The sequence below is a fragment of the Polyergus mexicanus genome, unplaced genomic scaffold, assembly GCF_030449975.1.
Source record: "Polyergus mexicanus isolate NDT 795.1 unplaced genomic scaffold, iyPolMexi1.0 SCAF_16, whole genome shotgun sequence".
Lineage (NCBI taxonomy): Eukaryota > Metazoa > Arthropoda > Insecta > Hymenoptera > Formicidae > Polyergus > Polyergus mexicanus.
This window is the reverse complement of record NW_027223336.1, coordinates 3,053,627-3,071,685: the sequence shown is the minus strand read 5'-3', so window position 1 is coordinate 3,071,685 and position 18,059 is coordinate 3,053,627. Positions and strand designations below refer to the sequence as shown.

Genomic DNA, 18,059 nt, shown 5'->3' with positions numbered 1-18,059 from the left:
GTATTTTTTATTATTTTGATAATAAATAGGTACACGCGCGTAAATATTTCGAGAAGACTTAAATCTGAAAGAGTCTATAGAGAGGGGAAAGGGCAATATAATAAATTGAATCTCATTTAATCGGATCTAATATCAGCGACTTCAAAGTCAATTGTGCAAAGTATATACGTGTAATCTCGACGGAAAGGTCGAAGGGCATTAAATAACTCGTGCGCCATTTTAACATCGCCTACGTATTGACTCGTCTTCGTGGGTGTATATTTCAGCTGATGTATGCCGATATATCAGATTGTATCTCAAATACACAGCGATACACTCACGTACACACGCCTATGCAACACGCTCTGGGTATCAATGGAAACTCGATGGATAAATCGAAGTAGCTGACGTAATAAAATGGTTTCGGAAGATCTTCCAGCGCGGTAAATAGCAACCGTTCGTTTAAGAGATGATTTTTCGCGTAGTTATTATTTATCATTTTTCATAAAAATATCCAAAAGCGTAAAGAAACCAGTGATACATACATTCGTTACGAAATTTTGTTATCAAAATAGTTTCCAACAACAAACAGTAAATTAAATAGTTTTTTTTATCTGTACGAATGTATAATTTTAATAATCTATATTCCATTTTTTCTATCTAATAAGTGGATATCGTATTTTTTTCCCCTCGAAAAAAGACGAGAGTCTCTAATTGAGAGAAAAACAGCTATCTCGTTCAGCAATTAGTATTTGAAATAAATATCCTTGCCTTATATACTTTCTTATGCTATAATTTTTTTTTTTTTTTTTTTTTACGTGGCATCGCGTAGAGTGCGTTATGTTTTTGTTTGTACTATCGTGAAATCTTTATTCGCATATTTCAGAATTAATGAGAAATTACGCGCGGTGTATTATTAATAATGCTGTTATATTATTTATGTTAAGTGAAGTAATATTTCCAAAAACGATACACACGCACACATACACATATCGTTGTTGACCTATTTCTGTAAACAAATATCGAATACGCAACATTAAAAAGATCGTCGGCGTGAGAATTGCACAAAACGCTCATATAAAGTTAATTGAAAACAAAATACGTGGAAAAAAACGAAATGCAAATAAAGCATCTATAATCACAATTGTATATTTCATAACAAAAGTTATCATTTATCATCTTTTTATCCAGCGAAAAAGGGGACCTGCATCAGGGGATAGTTCCTCTTCTGCAATCCTCTTTATATCCTCTAGCACTATCTCTCTATCTACCTTCCTCGCTTTCCAACACGCCGATTGGACGAGAGCTTGCGAAAGTTCCAGGTATCCCGAAGGACCGCCCACCGGTCCTTCTGTCGCCGGGAAAGTTTCGTCATTCGTATTACAGAGGAGATGGATGGGCAACTGCTACTAATATTGTCGTAGGCTACCTTGAGGCTGGGAGGGTGGTCTAGTCATATTTAGAAGTTGCGAAAAAATATTTTTGCAGAACGCAAAAAAAAAAATCACGATTATCTTGATTTATTTTTTATGCATTGATAATTACTCTCTGAATACTTAATATAAAAGTTAAATTGTCTATCAAAGTGTGCCGTAGAATAATTATATATTTAAAAAGTATTAATTTTTTCATCTAATACGTAGAATAAAAGAGAGTGTCATTTTAATATCTACTCGCTTCATTCACTTGCACGAAAACTCGTAACTTAACATATCCCGATAAAAATCATTAATTATATTGTTCACTTTTTTTTAACACGGTGAGAGAATTTTGTTGATGTTAACATTTTAAGCTGCTTAAGCTCGAAATTAACAAACGATATTTCTTTGGCGATATGACGAATAGTTATTGTTGTCATATGAAATGTAATTATTGGCATTTTGATGTTTAGTCTTACTTTTTAGCTAACAAATGCATGACGTTTCATTGATGTTTGTATCTTGTCTTTATAGATGAAAACTCGAATCAATTTATTCGTTATACTTTCTCGAATATTCATCTGAAAGTAAATTTTTGAACGATGCTCGAAATCCGCGTAATTAGACTGGCCCAGCGGAACATATTTAACAAGAGCTTATATCCACGGGATAATAAAACTCCTGGTTGAAAAAAACTCCATTAAATCTGGCGGCTAAGATATAGACGTATTACGGAGAAAGGGGGGGAAAAGGGAGGAGGATGCAGAGGGCTCGTTTAATTTATCACCTACTTAAAGTTCAACGATCTCGCGAATAGAGGGCCTTTTTTAGTTCGAATTTCAACCTCCTATCTCTATCTACCCTGTCTTCCCTCTCTCCTGATTCGCCTTCTTGCCAATTGCTCGTCCTTCGACTTTGAATTGGGATTCTATAGAACGCTCGTAAAAGGATACGTTTCGATCTTGTTAAGCAAGGTGATACACGTTTACACAAAGCTCGTGCTTTCAATGTGAATTTCACCCTTATCGAACGATCATATCATTTGACACTTTTCTACATAATTCGTAAAACGTCTTACATCTTTTCAATAGATACTGCCGTAATCATGAGAAAGTATTGTTGAAAATGTTAATGGTACGATAACACCGACAGATCTTGACAAATAAAGCTTAAATAAGATAAGATAAGAAAAAAAGTGTGAGATTTATTTGAAAGAATGAAAATTTAGAAAATATATTATTTTATTGAAACAGCTTTTATTTAGCGAAGAAATCTTAGCGAACAATATTTTTTTAACTGGTCTATTAAAATTGATTTGGAAAGTTAGCTTAGAATCAATAAAAGTATAGTATCCGCTTTTTATAAAAGTCGAGCAGTTTCGAAGTTACATGTACTTTTATACATATATTCAATAGTTATTATCTTTTTTCTAATTTATATTAATTCTAGTCTTATCTTTAGAGCTTTAATTTAACCTTTCTTTTTTTTTTCTAATTTTTTTATGTAAGTATTTTTTTCTATTTTTTTATAGTTCAATTTTTCTGTCTTCTTGTCTATTGTATCATTTATATCTCGCTCACTTTTTTAATACTTTCTTTATATGCGGAGGATCGAGTTTAAACTATTATAGTGAACACTATTATTACTACAGTCGTGTAATAATATCACCTTTTTGCAATACGATAAATACAGAAGAATGATAGTTGCAGAAACTATAAATGCATTGTCACACACGTCCTCGCTGCAGTTATTGGGTGAAATGGTCGCTACTATTGGATGACACTATTGCATCGTTTAACGAGGCGCCGATGTCTCAATTTCCGAAAGGACGTGCGTCTCGCGACAGGGGGCGATTATATTGTAGGGGACGACGCCCCTGTGCAACTGAGGGATAATGCACGGATCTGATAAGGCGCTAAAATAATATACAGCTTCGGTTCGGAAACGGAATCTTCGCGATAATGCCCTCTACCCCCCCTCGTAATCATCCATTTCTTTTCCCGTCTCTGTTCTCCCTCTTCTCTTTCTCTATTTTTCTCTTTCATTCTCTCTCTCTCTCTCTTTCTCTCATCGACTCGCTACCCCGTTTTATCTCCCTTTCCCCTTCTCCAATTGTTTCTCGATGCTATCCGTGACTCTCCAGTTTGTTAGGGGGATTTATTTGATTGAATATCGACTGCTCGAGTAGCCACCCACGGGTTATAACGGGTGTATCAGCAACGCACAGATCCCAATTGCGTGGGGGGGAAAGACGAAAAGATGTATTCTCCCGTAATATGTACGCAAGAGAAAAGATAGAGATGCGTTATATATTATATTTTATGTCCCCGAATGAAGCCGGATATTGATGCTTATTATGACATTTCACTATTTTTGATTGAAAGTATCGATCAAATTGGTTATTAATATTTTATGTTTATAAAATAAATTTTGGGATATAATTTAATGAAACGTAATAAACAATATAATTGCATGTAGAAATATATTATATAAATAACGGATAAAAAAAAAATGGAGAAAATTATAAATTGGAATGGACTCAATAAAATATTATACAAGTAGTATTCTTTGTTTTTTTCATTTTTTTTTGAAAGTACTTTTGAATGCTGAATCTGAAATATATCGATTCAAACAATTATTAATGATGGAATTATATTGAGGACGATAACTCTTGAAAAAATCTATCTTCTTCTTTCTAATAATTTATTTTTATCAGAGAGAGAGAGAGAGAGAGAGAGAGAGAGTTAATAATGTTAATTGTTCTAAAGTTGTAACAAGAAGCTAATAAAATTTTATAGATGTCTTTAAGAAATTTTTAATATAGAAAAATTAATAAAAAGCTGTTAATTAATATTTGTTGGATATTAAATATATTTGTATTTTTTTAAAATATGAACTTTATATTTTTCTTATAAAAAATTAAAAAATTATTTTTGTCTAAAGAGATATCTAAATGGCATAGATTAATTCGTTCAAAATGGAGAGGAAAAAAAAAGGAATTTACGTTTATATCAATTATTGTATTCGAAAGTATTAAAAAAATTTTCGTGGGCTTTTAGATATGCACGAAAATCATAGTAGCCGCAACATATTCGCTACAAGCGAGTACAGCGAGTTCACATTAATCTGATGCTTTAATCAAGACAATCGCGCAATTTCTCACGATTGACTTTACACATAATCTCACGCATTTTATCAATTTTTAGGACATATTTTATATTTCTTGCGTCAGAACCGCGTCAGAAAATATGAAACTTGGAAAATATAGAAAATAACTCTTTTCTAACAAGTTAAATCGTCGTTTAATTGAATAATTCGGGTAATATTTAAGTGGTATCGCATAAAAATTTAAATTCTTACATACACACATATATAGATACACAATATATGACTATTTTTATATTATAAAAAATATATAAAATAAGAAGTATATAAGTATACAACACATAGTGTTTTAGTCTTTGTTGTACAATAGCGTCCTGGCAGACGCACACACGCTCTCTTACGGAAGCTCGCATAATAGCCCCTAATCCGAATCTAAATCTGAGCTTACGAGATAAACAGTCTATTAGGGAGAAGGGAGCGTTGCAGCGACTCCGAGCTCGAAACCTCGGGGGCCGACTACATCAAAGGTATCGGATTGACGAGGAACCCCGCATATCATCGCGTTCCAGTTTATAGACCGACAGATATGTATCCCCCTTGTAACAATCAGCAGGCAATCGGATCAAAACTAGCGCCAAGTTAGCACTTTCTCCAGAAAATCATCACGGAAAGATTAGACGGCAGATAATCAAATAAAATTTTGAGGGGCTACTCTTGTAAATTCTTCAAAAGTGCTATCCCTACCGATCTAGTCAATATTTTCGAACGTTGATTTGACGATTAAGAGCCGAGTTCTGATCTTGACTGACAATACAAGAATGCAAGGGGATTAATTTTTTTTTCTTTTTTTTTTAAAGAGAACTCAAGAAACAATTTATTTAAATTTGACTTTTGCAATTTCAAATTTAATTTTTTCAATTTCTCTCAAAAAAATCAATTACACTATTGTTTTGTCTAATGCTGTAACTTTCAGTTAATAAATAAATTTGAGTTTGCAAAGTTTATTCCGTTGGAAAATAGAATAAATTGTAATAAAGTAAAGTATAATTCAGTTTCATACATATATTCTCACTCTATAAATTTATTAGTCCGCTTTTCAAGCTGTATGAAAATTACTTTGCACAATTATAATCATCATAATATGAATCATAATTCGCTTCGATATTCGTGCAGATTTTTTTGAGGGTACACTTGACTTGAGTGCCGCTCACTTAATTATTGGCAATATTTAGTTATCGAGTGATACCATGTATTTCAATATCTAGACAATTGAATCTGTAGTAAGTGGATTTAAAATTTCGGTAATAGTCGGTTATTTGATAATCTGTTTGTAATATACGAATGTATCGTTACGCTTTCTACACTGGAAAGAAATATACACGAAATTTCGTACTGAATAGTTTACTAAATATTTCATTTTATCTAATTATATAATACTTATTGCATAAATTGTTTATATAAATTTAAAAAAAAGTCTGATAAACGATAACTTATCGATTGTTTTATCAGACATTTTTTTTGCCGACTATATAAATGTTATACTGTTCCGAGAAGCGCGGAGCTGTTCCAGTTTCATAAAAATTCTTCGAATCGTACAGCATTATTTTCTGCAGATCGTTCAACATAAACAAAAAAAAAAAAAATGTCAAAGAAATGAAAAATAATCGCGAAATCGTTGGAATTAAACGTGGAAATATTGCATTTTTCCGATATATTCATGCCTTATTTTCAACGCCGAGAACTTTTTGGAATGCATTGTATTATCCGTGCGCGCGGGAGACTATATTTTATGAATTACATTTTATCTATAAAAAAAGCTATGACGTCGAACAAGAATTAATATGTCAAGTGGGCGTTTATTTTAATGAACAAAAAATATTCACGTGTTCATCCTGTCTCACCGTTTAATATCAGTGACTATAGGTAATTAAGGAAGGAACTGTGTAGGTGTTATCAAATTTATTGCCGATATACACGTCAACGCGTAGGATGTTAATGTCGCTGAACAGAGTAATTTCTTGTCATTCCGTTACAAAGAGCGATTATCGCAGTCTCCGGAATCAATTAAAGTTCTGCCAACATAAATTCAGTTTTCAGAACTTGCAGTACTCGTGATTATTATCAATTATATATATATATATATTCTAAAATTCTTGGAGAAACTATGTTATGACAAACAGGTATAATTCTGCAATAAAAATAATATAATATGTTTTATTTTAGTTCTCTCTGTTAGATAGTTTGACAAATAGAATCATTAAAAAGTACAATTACTCTGCAAAATATTTGTTACAGTGAATTACTTAGTATAAAGATATCGCACATAATATTATTTCTTATTATTTTTCTAAGTTTATTGATATCAATTGTTTATAGATTTTTTTATTTTATTTTAATTTTTAACTGATTTTAGTAATTGATAAGAAATATTAGATCCACTTTGTAGATAAAAAAGGTTTAAATTAATTTCGATACGTTTTATAACGAGATTATTATATACTGCTTTCTAATAAAATGCTTTATAACAGTATTAGATGCATATAGTCTCTCTCCGATTATAATAAACGAGTATAGCTGGAGGGCCGATTTTAAGTATGGCTCTATTCAAAATGCCATTAAATCCGTCTCGCGGCTCATTCGTATAGAACATTTCTGGACTCGTACACTGAACCATCAGCTACGCGAGGGAGGTATGATTGACGAGCCCTTAAACGAAATGGGATTAATGCGCATGCAAATTTTGCAGTCTCGTGGGAGTCCGTCCCAACTCGTCGATAATAATTATTATTAATGATGAAATTAGTGCGCGGATGCGTGTGTCGTTGCTTAGCTCCAAAACGATTCGTGAGGAGTCGAGAGATCCCACTACTTGTAGAATTATTGCCATAAAGAGTCGCGTAAAATTTAGAATCAGACGTGAATTAATTAGCAATTAATAGCTTGTATATACGTATAATTATGGATATAATTATGTATTTGATTTGTAGATTATGAATTGAATGAGAAGATACAGACAGAGCGAAATTCAAATATATATATATAATATGAAAAAACATATATTTAACAAACACACTTAAATTAATGTTCATATATTAAAATTATTAATCAGATCTCATAAGTGTACGATATAACATTAGAGATATTTTATTATTAGTTAACATTTGTATTTATAAATTTTATTTCCTGAGTAATAATAATCTTTACAATATAATCTATATATAATCTTTATAATACCAAAATTTAAATTTTGTCGACGACAAAACTCCATCTGGGACATGTTCGATAATTTGTTAAGAAGGATGATCGATTTCGGCAAAAGGGAATTAATTACAATTACAGAATTGAGGAGTTTCTAAACTTTAGAGGACGCGCAGGAGTAAAGTATTCCTCGCAAATGGAAATGGAAATTATGGCGCGGGTGCATGCAAATGTTAAATTTTCCAGCCACTTTGCCAGTTGTGCCTGTTAGAAATGAAATTGCCGCACGGCCGTACATCGCACAAAGAGACTTCTGCAAAACCGAAGAAACTTCTGCGCGTTCTGTTGATTTGTATACATCATATACCACACGCAAAATTCTGTAAAATGTACTCCGTATAACTTTCAGAGCATATTCCTCGCAAAGCTGTTTTCAGAGAAAATCATGGCGCATCGCGATTTCAAAGACGTAATCTTAGTTAGCGAACTATTTACCAGCTGCTATCTACTCCTCTGTCTTCTAGCATACAACATCTTCCTGATTTAATTTCACGCGGAGGCACTATCATTTATCCAATTTCTGTGTTTCAGCAGTCCACAATTAAATCCATTTTAATTTTAATTAGCCAATTACTGATCATAATTGGAATGCAGAATTGTAAGTGACGAGATTCTTAACCGGTGATTACGATATTTCCATTTTAATTTCCGTGAATGATAGTGCATAATTTTATTACGATTGAATTATTGAAAAAGCTGGTTTCATCGAATCTACGAAGTCAAATGTACAAAATACATATGTAAATGTGATAGATAATAATGGTATACACATCACTATATATAATTCAATTCTGTGGCGCAGAATTTTTTTCTTTAGATATACAAGACTTAAATGTGTACAAACTTTATCTAATATTAATAATGATAATTCTTAAATTTATATTAATGAGCTTGACATAAATTTGTTGAGTGACAAAAGAAAAGTATATAAAAATTTTGTATGCGAATTATGCTTTATTGTGATGCGATTTTAATGCTTATGTAAGAAAATGTAATTTTTATTATTATTTCAAAATAAAATTATGCACTACATTTTATTGATAAATATTGAAAATTTATTATCCTTTAAATAAAATTATAAAAGATTTGATCTCGAAAACTTGATAGCAAAGTTTGTATATGTAGGAAAACTTTTATATGTAAAAGAGGATTTTCCTTTTTTTTTTTTTCTTAATAGAAACTCGATTACATTATTCTCGCGAGACAGAAAATCCGTTCGAGGAAGACTGGGTATAATAGAAGCTCGCTATTTTGCCATTCACGAATAGATTTGTTCGAGGTTTTGGAATGAGTTGAGAAATCGTCGCGCGAACTTTGAATTTTCTCCCATAAAACGCTCCCTGGAGAAGGAGAACGGATGCATCCCCCGTCCGCTATACGAAGGAGGGTGGAATCCGTTTCTCGGATTTTACGAACCTTCGACCGATAACTCGCTTCTTTACTTTCTGTCTTTCTCTCTCTCTTTCCATATTTCCCCTCTCTCTTCTCAACTTCCTCTTCTCAGACGTTGAGACGTTTGACGGGACTTGGAATATAAACGAGCCGAAACCCCTCATCGGTACGTCAACGCGAACGCCGGGGATGATAGATCGACTCTTTCGACGACACTGCGGGGGTGTAAATGCATATCTTCGGGAGGATAAATTAGCGAGTTTGTCGGGACGATTTTGATAAAATAATTCCAATTTCAAAGACCATAAAATTTTTCAATATATAATCGAAATAAAATTTAATGTTCTCTTTTAATGTAAAAATACTTTTTATAATCATTATTGCATTATCGTAGAGATCCGCAATTTAGCTCCTTTTGATTTTGTCTAGAATTATAAAAATGCCTTTTGCAAATTTTACTTACAGCTAAAATAAAAGATTTTAATTAATAAATTTATTATTAACATTAATAAAAATAAATGACAAATAAAATAATAAATCAAATTTAATATTTGAGGATGTAAAAAATTTAATAAAGCCGCGAAAGTAATTTTATTTGTAAGGAGTTAGTGAGCTTCTTTTATGTGTGTATAAAATGGATATGTAAAATAAATATCTATGTTACAATATACAATATATTCCAGGTCGATTTCGGCGACGTCTTCATACCGCTCGATTTGAAAGTACCGAAATTACAAGTACTTCCCGAGTTTTCGAGATTGGCGCACGGTCTCCGCAGCGGTAATATCAGTATTCTCGACAGTAAAACCATCTATATCCCGAATTTGCATTACGACGGTGGCGGCCCGGACGCTTACTTCTGGGTTGGCAATGGGTCGGAACCCAGTCATTTTGGTATCAAGGTCCCCAATGAAATGGGCAGGTCAGTTGAAATATAAACGAAAAAATAAATGATAAATAAATTATAATTTGCGCCTGAAATTTATATATATATATATATATATTATCATTGATTTATAAACTAATAATTACTTATGTTTTTGGCATGATATAATAAATATATACTGGGAGTAAATAAATGAATTGTAGTATTTTGATTATACGATTTTAATTATTAAGATTATTTATTTGCGAAAGTTCATCAAAATCATGTAATAAACTTCAACCAATTTTATTAATATATAATTTATTCTCTTTGTTTACGTTTTTATATATATTTTGAGGAAATAATATTATCTTAAACATTAAATTATATTGAAAAATGGAATATTTCGACAATAGAGAAAAGAAAATTGGGCTCGTATTTTAATCTAAAACATTATTCGACTTATCGAGATGATATTATTAATCTCGCTCACGGATAGCTTGGCACCATTGAGAGGATACCAAGGGGAGGACATTGAGATCGTCTTGCCGGGAAACTTGACAGTGTACGACATCGACTGGCTTGCGGTATGGTGCGTTGAATACAGACACAATTTCGGCCATGTTCTAATTCCAAGGGGCCTCGACGTTCCTCCGGCTCTCGGCCAGACGAAAATTACGGTAAACTAAAATGAGTTCTTCAATCCGCCGGCTTGATATACGCTCCGAACTTTACTATACCTTACGTATCCTCATTAACGTTCAACTATCAAACGATAATAAACGCAACTTTGAGCGACGCGATGAAAAGCTTCGTTTCATGTTATACGGACGTATTGAATGCACTGTAAAGAGGGACATTTACGTTTTTACTTGATAAAATACATGTGGTAATTGCACCGTTAATATTTAAGGTTTAATGAAACTTGTGTTAGCTTTTGCTTTTGATTATTTTTAGACAGCTGCGTATCTCTTGATTAATATATCAAAGGGCTGTAAATTTTATTATAATAATTACTTAAGGGGGCATACCCTTTTGAAACCTCGAAAAATGAGTAAATTTTTTAGATTTTTTTCGTAGCGCAACGACTTGATAAAAATTTTTCATTTTTTTACGATATTAATACAATATTATTAACTAACCAAATAAAAGTTTTCAGTTTAAAAAAAATTTTTTAATGAAAATTATGCGAATATTTGCGGAGCTTCTGCAAATTTTAGGTGGCTGCACGGTGTGCATGAAAACATTTGTAGATCATATCTGAACTAAAAAAATCAAAGTTTTTTCTTATTAAACATTGTATAATGGTGTAATAGCTATCCGTTATCCAAGCGTTTTTTTTAAATTTCAAAAAATAAAGAAATGCTGGCATGTTGAAAAAAAGTTTCGCTTTTTTTTAAAAGTCCATTTTTTTTTAAATTGGGGATCGGATTAAAAAGAAGCCTTTGTTGGTAAATGAGGGATCTTATTAGAAACTCGTACGTAAAATTTGAAATAAATGTCGAACGTAGCCCGAGCTTTTATGTACACTGTGCATGAAAACATAAATCTGCAAATATTTGCATAACTTTAAAAAAAAAATTTTTTTTGGATGAAAATTTTTTATTTAAGTAGTTAATAATATTGTATTAATATCGTAAAAAAAATTAAAAATTTTTATTAAGTTGTTTTGCAAAAAATCTAAAAAAAATGTATTCATTTTTTAAGGTTTCAAATGGGTATGCCTCTTTAATTTATGTATCTTTTATATGTATATAACAAAACCATTATCAAATTTACATTATTTAAATTCGCTCACTATATCACTATATTAAATTCAATGATCTCAATTTATTAATGACATTGCTCTCGATTTTCAAATGGAGCAGCCGCCGTGGTGGTACAATCCAGTAAGTACAATACACGATCGATGCACGGATGATTTTGCTATATGACGAACGATAATCCGCCGATAATCATAAATCACAGGTCGCGATCTCTCTTCTTTCAGACAAGTAGCACACCGACGCCCAAATCAGTGAGCAACTGCAAGGAAATGCTGGGGGGCCGTGTTCAAGTGATGTGGCAGCTGATGGGCGAGGATGTACAAATACGGGTCTCGGGCCGCATCAGGGAAGACCAGTACGTAGCGTTCGGGTTGTCGGGTGTAGACGGCCAGGCCGAGATGATCGGCGGCGATGTCGTCGTGATCGGATACGATAATAGAACCGGCAAGTTCATCGCTGAGGATTACTACATGTCGGACATCGCTCAATGCGATGGCAATAGGGGCGTGTGTCCGGATAAGAGGGTCGGCGGGAGGAACGACGTGATGTTCGTGCATGGGGAACGAAAGAATGGCATAACAACAGGTACATGTCTATCGTATTAACTTTATAAACGATGGTATTGCGATAGAAACAGAGGGAATACTATTGCGGCTAATTGCGCGTTTATTCTCTTCAATATTTTACTTTTTGTACGATTCAATATTGATTTCTCGCAGATACAAGAGTTAATATTAACAATAGTGACACAAATTAACAATAATTTGTGTTCTATAATTTTATAGAGTAATAGAGCGACAAATAAGTGCATATTTGTAATTTTATTAAAAGATTTGTTTTATAATAATGCTTGTATAATAGTATATACTGATCAATCTTTAATATTATTGACGACTATTTATATGCCATTTATCAATATTCCTATCAATACGAAATTATTTTTGAAGGCATTTACGTCAAAATTTAAGAATTTATTATATAATAAAATACAAAACACACGGGAATAATCATTGCTTATCGTGCGATTTATTTCAATTACAGTTACATATACGCGGCCGCTGAGGACCAACGAACCGGAGAAAGACAAGATGATTCCGGAAAGCGAAACGAGCGTGATCGCTGCTATCGGATCTCTGAATGCACGGGGCGAAGCCAATGCTCATGAGAGATTCGATAAGACCACTGAGGATATTCGTATCGATTTTACGTCAAGCAATGTCCACGAGTGTACAAATTCCCTATACAATATTCCGGACACTCCTGAGATCGAAGCCTGGAAACCGGCTGTTATTACGAATAAGGATCTAAATTTCACAGCTAGAATTGGACCGACTGGTTCGAAAAAAGGATATTCGCGAATAACAGGTATTGTGCTCATGATGTATATTGTAGAATTATATATTTTATTTTTATTTTATTTTTATTATATATTTTAGTTTCTATTTAATAAATAAGGCTACGCCCTATATTAATTGTACATAAAATTTCTCGACCGTGAAGACCAAATTAAAATTTAATTTAAATATATATATTCTTTAAATTAAGTTCTTTTCAATCAAATAAATATGATTTATGTAAGAGTTAATAAATTTACTTTATTTTTAAGTTTGAATACTTTCTATCTACATCTGATTTTTAAATATTTAAATTATGAATATATTATAGAGCAATTTCTAATAGTTTTTTTTCTGTATATAATCAATATTGTAGGAAAAAAATAATCTCACAAAGAATAAAATTTATTTTATTCTTCTATCGCTTAAAAGAATAATGTTAAAAGACATTAGCATGAATATTATGATGATAATCTTAAAATTGTTTATTGTGTGTGTGTGTGTGTATGTGATTTTGTTTATTCATATCTTAATTTAATAGTGCTTAAAGTTATGCTGATTTTCATTGCAATCTAGGTACACCCTCTTGGGGCATTGCGTGGTATATCAATGACTTGTTGATCCCAGAGATTACCGTCGAGCGAGGTCAAACTTATACCTTTATCGTAGAGGGTGGAAACGATGAAACCAATCCTGCTAGGTGAGTTGTATTCTCATTCGCGATGACATATCTCAAAGTATATATACACATTAGATGTATATCGCTATAATATCTCCGCTGCAACATTGATGCATAACGTTTATCGACAGATATCATCCCTTTTACATAACTGACAGTCCAGAGGGTGGTTTTGGACAGAAATCTGAAGCGAAACAAATGGAGGAAAAGGTATTTGCTGGCGTGAAATATGATTCCAAAGGATATCCCAAACCGACTGCAGCCGGCCGTTATTGCGAATGGGTCCGCACCACGGTGGACAACCCAGATAATTACGAAACGTTTAAGAACTTCTTCGTAACGCTCGAACTCAAGTGCGACATGGGTGAGCCTGCCAAGCTCGTGTGGACCGTAGAACAGGACACACCGGACTTAGTTTACTATCAGGTACGAATTTTTGTTTTAAAGAAAAATCGAAGGACAGAGAGTCAACTGATTATTGCATAAAAATATAAATTATTTCAATGATGTAAAAATAGCTTTTCATCAATAGATTAGATTTTACAAAGTTTTTTTTAATATGTTATATAAAACTTTTATTAAACTTCTATATATCTTCTTCAGTGTTATTCACACACCCATTTGGGCTGGAAGATCCATGTTGTTGACTCATCCCTGTCGCAGGGAAACATTAACAGCATCAATCAAGTTTTGTCCGTGTTTATGACGTTTGTGACGTCTATCATCGCACTCCTTTTATTCTCGAGATGAATCGTTAGATTTTCTTCTTTTTACGCGAAACAAGTGACGGAAGACAAAGATAATGATGAAAGCTGGTCGATTTAAGATCACGAAAACTATACACACGATTATTAAATCGGCGAAACACATACAAGGTTGTAAGAAAGTATTTAGTATATAAGAGATTTACTTTTAAGGTAAAAGATTAACAAAATATTTTTAAGACCTATCAGATTCAAAATATTTCATATTATATAATATATATTATATATAATATATACATATACATATACATATACAAATACACACACACACACACACACACACACACACACACACACACACACACACACACACACACACACACACACACATACACGTATGACATGTACACAGAGACGCGAAATTTCAATACTCTTTAACAATATAAAATCGAACTGAGACAATAATGATGATTAAAATTGGGTAACCAATGAGATTCTGACAATAATTGTGATCAGGTCTGATTAATCAATGATATTCTGACAATAATTACGATCAGGACTGGATAACCGAAGAAATTCTGACAATAACGAACGGGGGTTTATTATTAGGAGAAGGATATCTGGTCAAAATGATATCTGGGGACGAGGTGAGTAGCATATATAATTACATCTACATATAAAATTTGATGCAGGAGAGATGGAGATATGCATCAACAGTACATGTACAATGTAAATTTTGCACAAAGCTATAGTTGATCTTAATGTAATTTTAAATCGACGATAGTATGTAAGAAGTACATTTATAAATGCTGTCGACTTGACAATAATACGTAGCATAGTCAATGGGAGAGGATCGCTAACGAAATGTGAATTATGTACAAGAAAGTAAAGCAAAAAGTAATACTTAAGGGTGATGCAGGTTACAAACTATCCCCTATACGTGTAACAATGCTATAATATGTATATACTATATAGAGTGTGGACCTTCCTAAAACGGAATGAAAGTATAAAATGTGCCTTGGGTACAGATAAATAAATGTCTCTAATTACAAGGATTAGGACCCACTCGGCAAAGGGACACCGTGCAGTACTTTGGAACTAGTCTCTTGCGCGTGAAGCGTATAGTACATGGGTAAAAAGCTACAGTTTATATTATATTTTTAGAAAATATTATAGAAGAAACTCCGTTTTTCAAAACTGTTTCTTCAAATATTTAATACGATTTTAATTATGCCGTTCTTTATAGAGTGACATAATTCTGATTACACATTTGTGTGTAGAATTAAAAAATAATTTTCCGCAAATTATACAAAAAAAAAGCAGCATGCGTATAAAATTATCAATAAAGAAAAACGGCCTGTAGCAAATATACTCATAATTATAATCAATAACCGCAAAACGTGCAAGGGATATACGCAACCAAGAGAAATCAGCGGAATACATAATCAATTTAGGGTAGTGAATTTAGTATACGTTTCTCGCGTAAAAAATTTTCAATTTGTCCAGTTCCTAAGTGCCGGGGTGTCCACAAAATTTACAGCAAAAAAATATTTGCTTATCGCACGAAGACCAGTCTGTATTTAATTACATGCGCATATATATACACAAATATCATACACATACAGAACAGAAAACTCTGAAACTTACATTATCTATAGCTTTACGAAGGACGAGACGTAAGAAATGTTAAGATCGTTAAGTAGGGCCTCGTACTAATTACTGTGTACGTAAATAAATGACAATAAGAACACACACTTAATCTCGATGTTTGTGTCGCTGAATTTTCGATATGACAATACTTGAGAGCAATCTTTGAGAGATCAATAAGAAAGATTTTTGCTCGAAACGTAGGCTATCGCTATATTTTTCATTCCTTTGTTTTCTTTTTCTTACAAAATCCTTTGAAAGTAACAGATTCTAGCTTGTAAGCGGATAAAACTCCTACTTCTGTGAATGACAATAATAAATTATCAACTTGCAGGATTTCCAATATAGAAGCGGGCTGCTCCTAGAAATGGCTGTTTTATTTTTTTTTGATCACTATATAATTAAAGCTCGAAAATTTACATAACGAATTATACATGTACGGATCAATTATTCGATTCTATAAATATACGAGACAAATTATAAACCGCGTATTATATTCTGCAATAAAGAATAAGTCGTAAGTCACATAGGTGAAGTGTTCCATATTCGCATAATACATGTACAGATAATAATATATAGAGACAATAATACATACAACATATAGATAAATATATCATTCGTAGAAACTGTAGGTACAAATAAAATTTTATTATAATTTCAACAATTAATGAAGTTAAGCTGAAACATTTAATAAGCTTTACCTCAAGTATAAGTACAAATAATTGATTCTCTTCTCAAAAGTTTCCTTGTATATGTTTTTTTTTTTAGAACATTACTTGTTTAAACTTTGTTTAAAAAAATTACATATAACAAAAAAGAATTCTCATGTATGTCTTTAAAATACAGACAAAAAATTACTAAATTAAAGTTATGAAAAAATTAATAATTTCTACATATTTCTTAAAGCCGGATTTATTTGCGTGTTCGAGAATTTTATTTGTTCTCGCGATGATGATGTTCAATTTATGTCATTTTTTCCATTTCCATTTTTCCAGGAGCAGCCCGATAACGTCCCAAGTTGTTAGTTCATAAGTGACAAATAATAGCTTAGATCCTAAGAAAACTTTTCAGCTATATTACTGTACATTAATATGTATAAAAAGGGGATAAAGGAAACGTATTTACAAGAGCGTTTCTGGAAACTAAATTGAAAATATTAGTCATCCGGCACAGCATGCGAGCGGCTATATCGTCAATGTTGTACAGTTTCAAACGTGATTTTGAATTGTAATAGTGGTAATATTTAGCACGTAATGTTCTTACAGTTTTAGATCCTATCTTTAAATTAACATATACTAAAACGGTCTACTTATAAGCTTCCATCCATGCACGATTACTATATATATAAGATATGTGCAGAACGACGAAAGTGTGCAATGGGATAGAATGCAACTCAAAATATATCGCATTACCACGTATGGATCATTGAACGTAATTTTTCCATGAGTAACGGGATTCTGGCGAAAATTAAATACATAATCGTATTGATAGATAAATTTTACAAAAAAATTTTGAAATAACATTTAAGCGATATTATCGAAAATATATTGCAATTATTTTATAATAATATCAATTTATTTTCAAAACACAAACACTAATATTTAAATTAGCAATTATCATATTATATGATATATATATATATATATATATATATATATATATATATATATAAAAGTTCTGTAATTAATATGAATCAATTATTAATGATTGGTATTGGTAATTAATATTTATTTTGCATTTATATCGCTATTCACTCGTAAAGTGTTTTACGTTTAACGAAATTAACGCGATATTGCAGAAACTTCTTATGCAATTTTCATTTGATTTCTCTTCTTATTATTCTTGCATTTTAAAATTGAACACAACTAGCTTTGCGTATACATGCGCAGACTAATAATTTCGACAATATATT

At 32.0% G+C, this 18,059-nt stretch overlaps 1 protein-coding gene across 1 annotated transcript in view; it reads left to right on the top strand.

The window, feature by feature from the left end:
• The window catches only part of LOC138940330 (protein Skeletor, isoforms B/C), a 50,144-nt gene extending 32,397 nt beyond the window's left edge, over window positions 1-17,747 (top strand). The window contains exons 6-12 of the mRNA XM_070309148.1: window positions 9,836-10,074; window positions 10,517-10,697; window positions 12,008-12,368; window positions 12,825-13,148; window positions 13,694-13,817; window positions 13,928-14,222; window positions 14,400-17,747. Coding sequence (XP_070165249.1) covers window positions 9,836-10,074; window positions 10,517-10,697; window positions 12,008-12,368; window positions 12,825-13,148; window positions 13,694-13,817; window positions 13,928-14,222; window positions 14,400-14,546 — 1,671 coding nt within the window. The 3' untranslated portion in view covers window positions 14,547-17,747. The remainder of the gene's footprint in view (window positions 1-9,835; window positions 10,075-10,516; window positions 10,698-12,007; window positions 12,369-12,824; window positions 13,149-13,693; window positions 13,818-13,927; window positions 14,223-14,399) is intronic.
• Window positions 17,748-18,059: the final 312 nt, after the last annotated feature.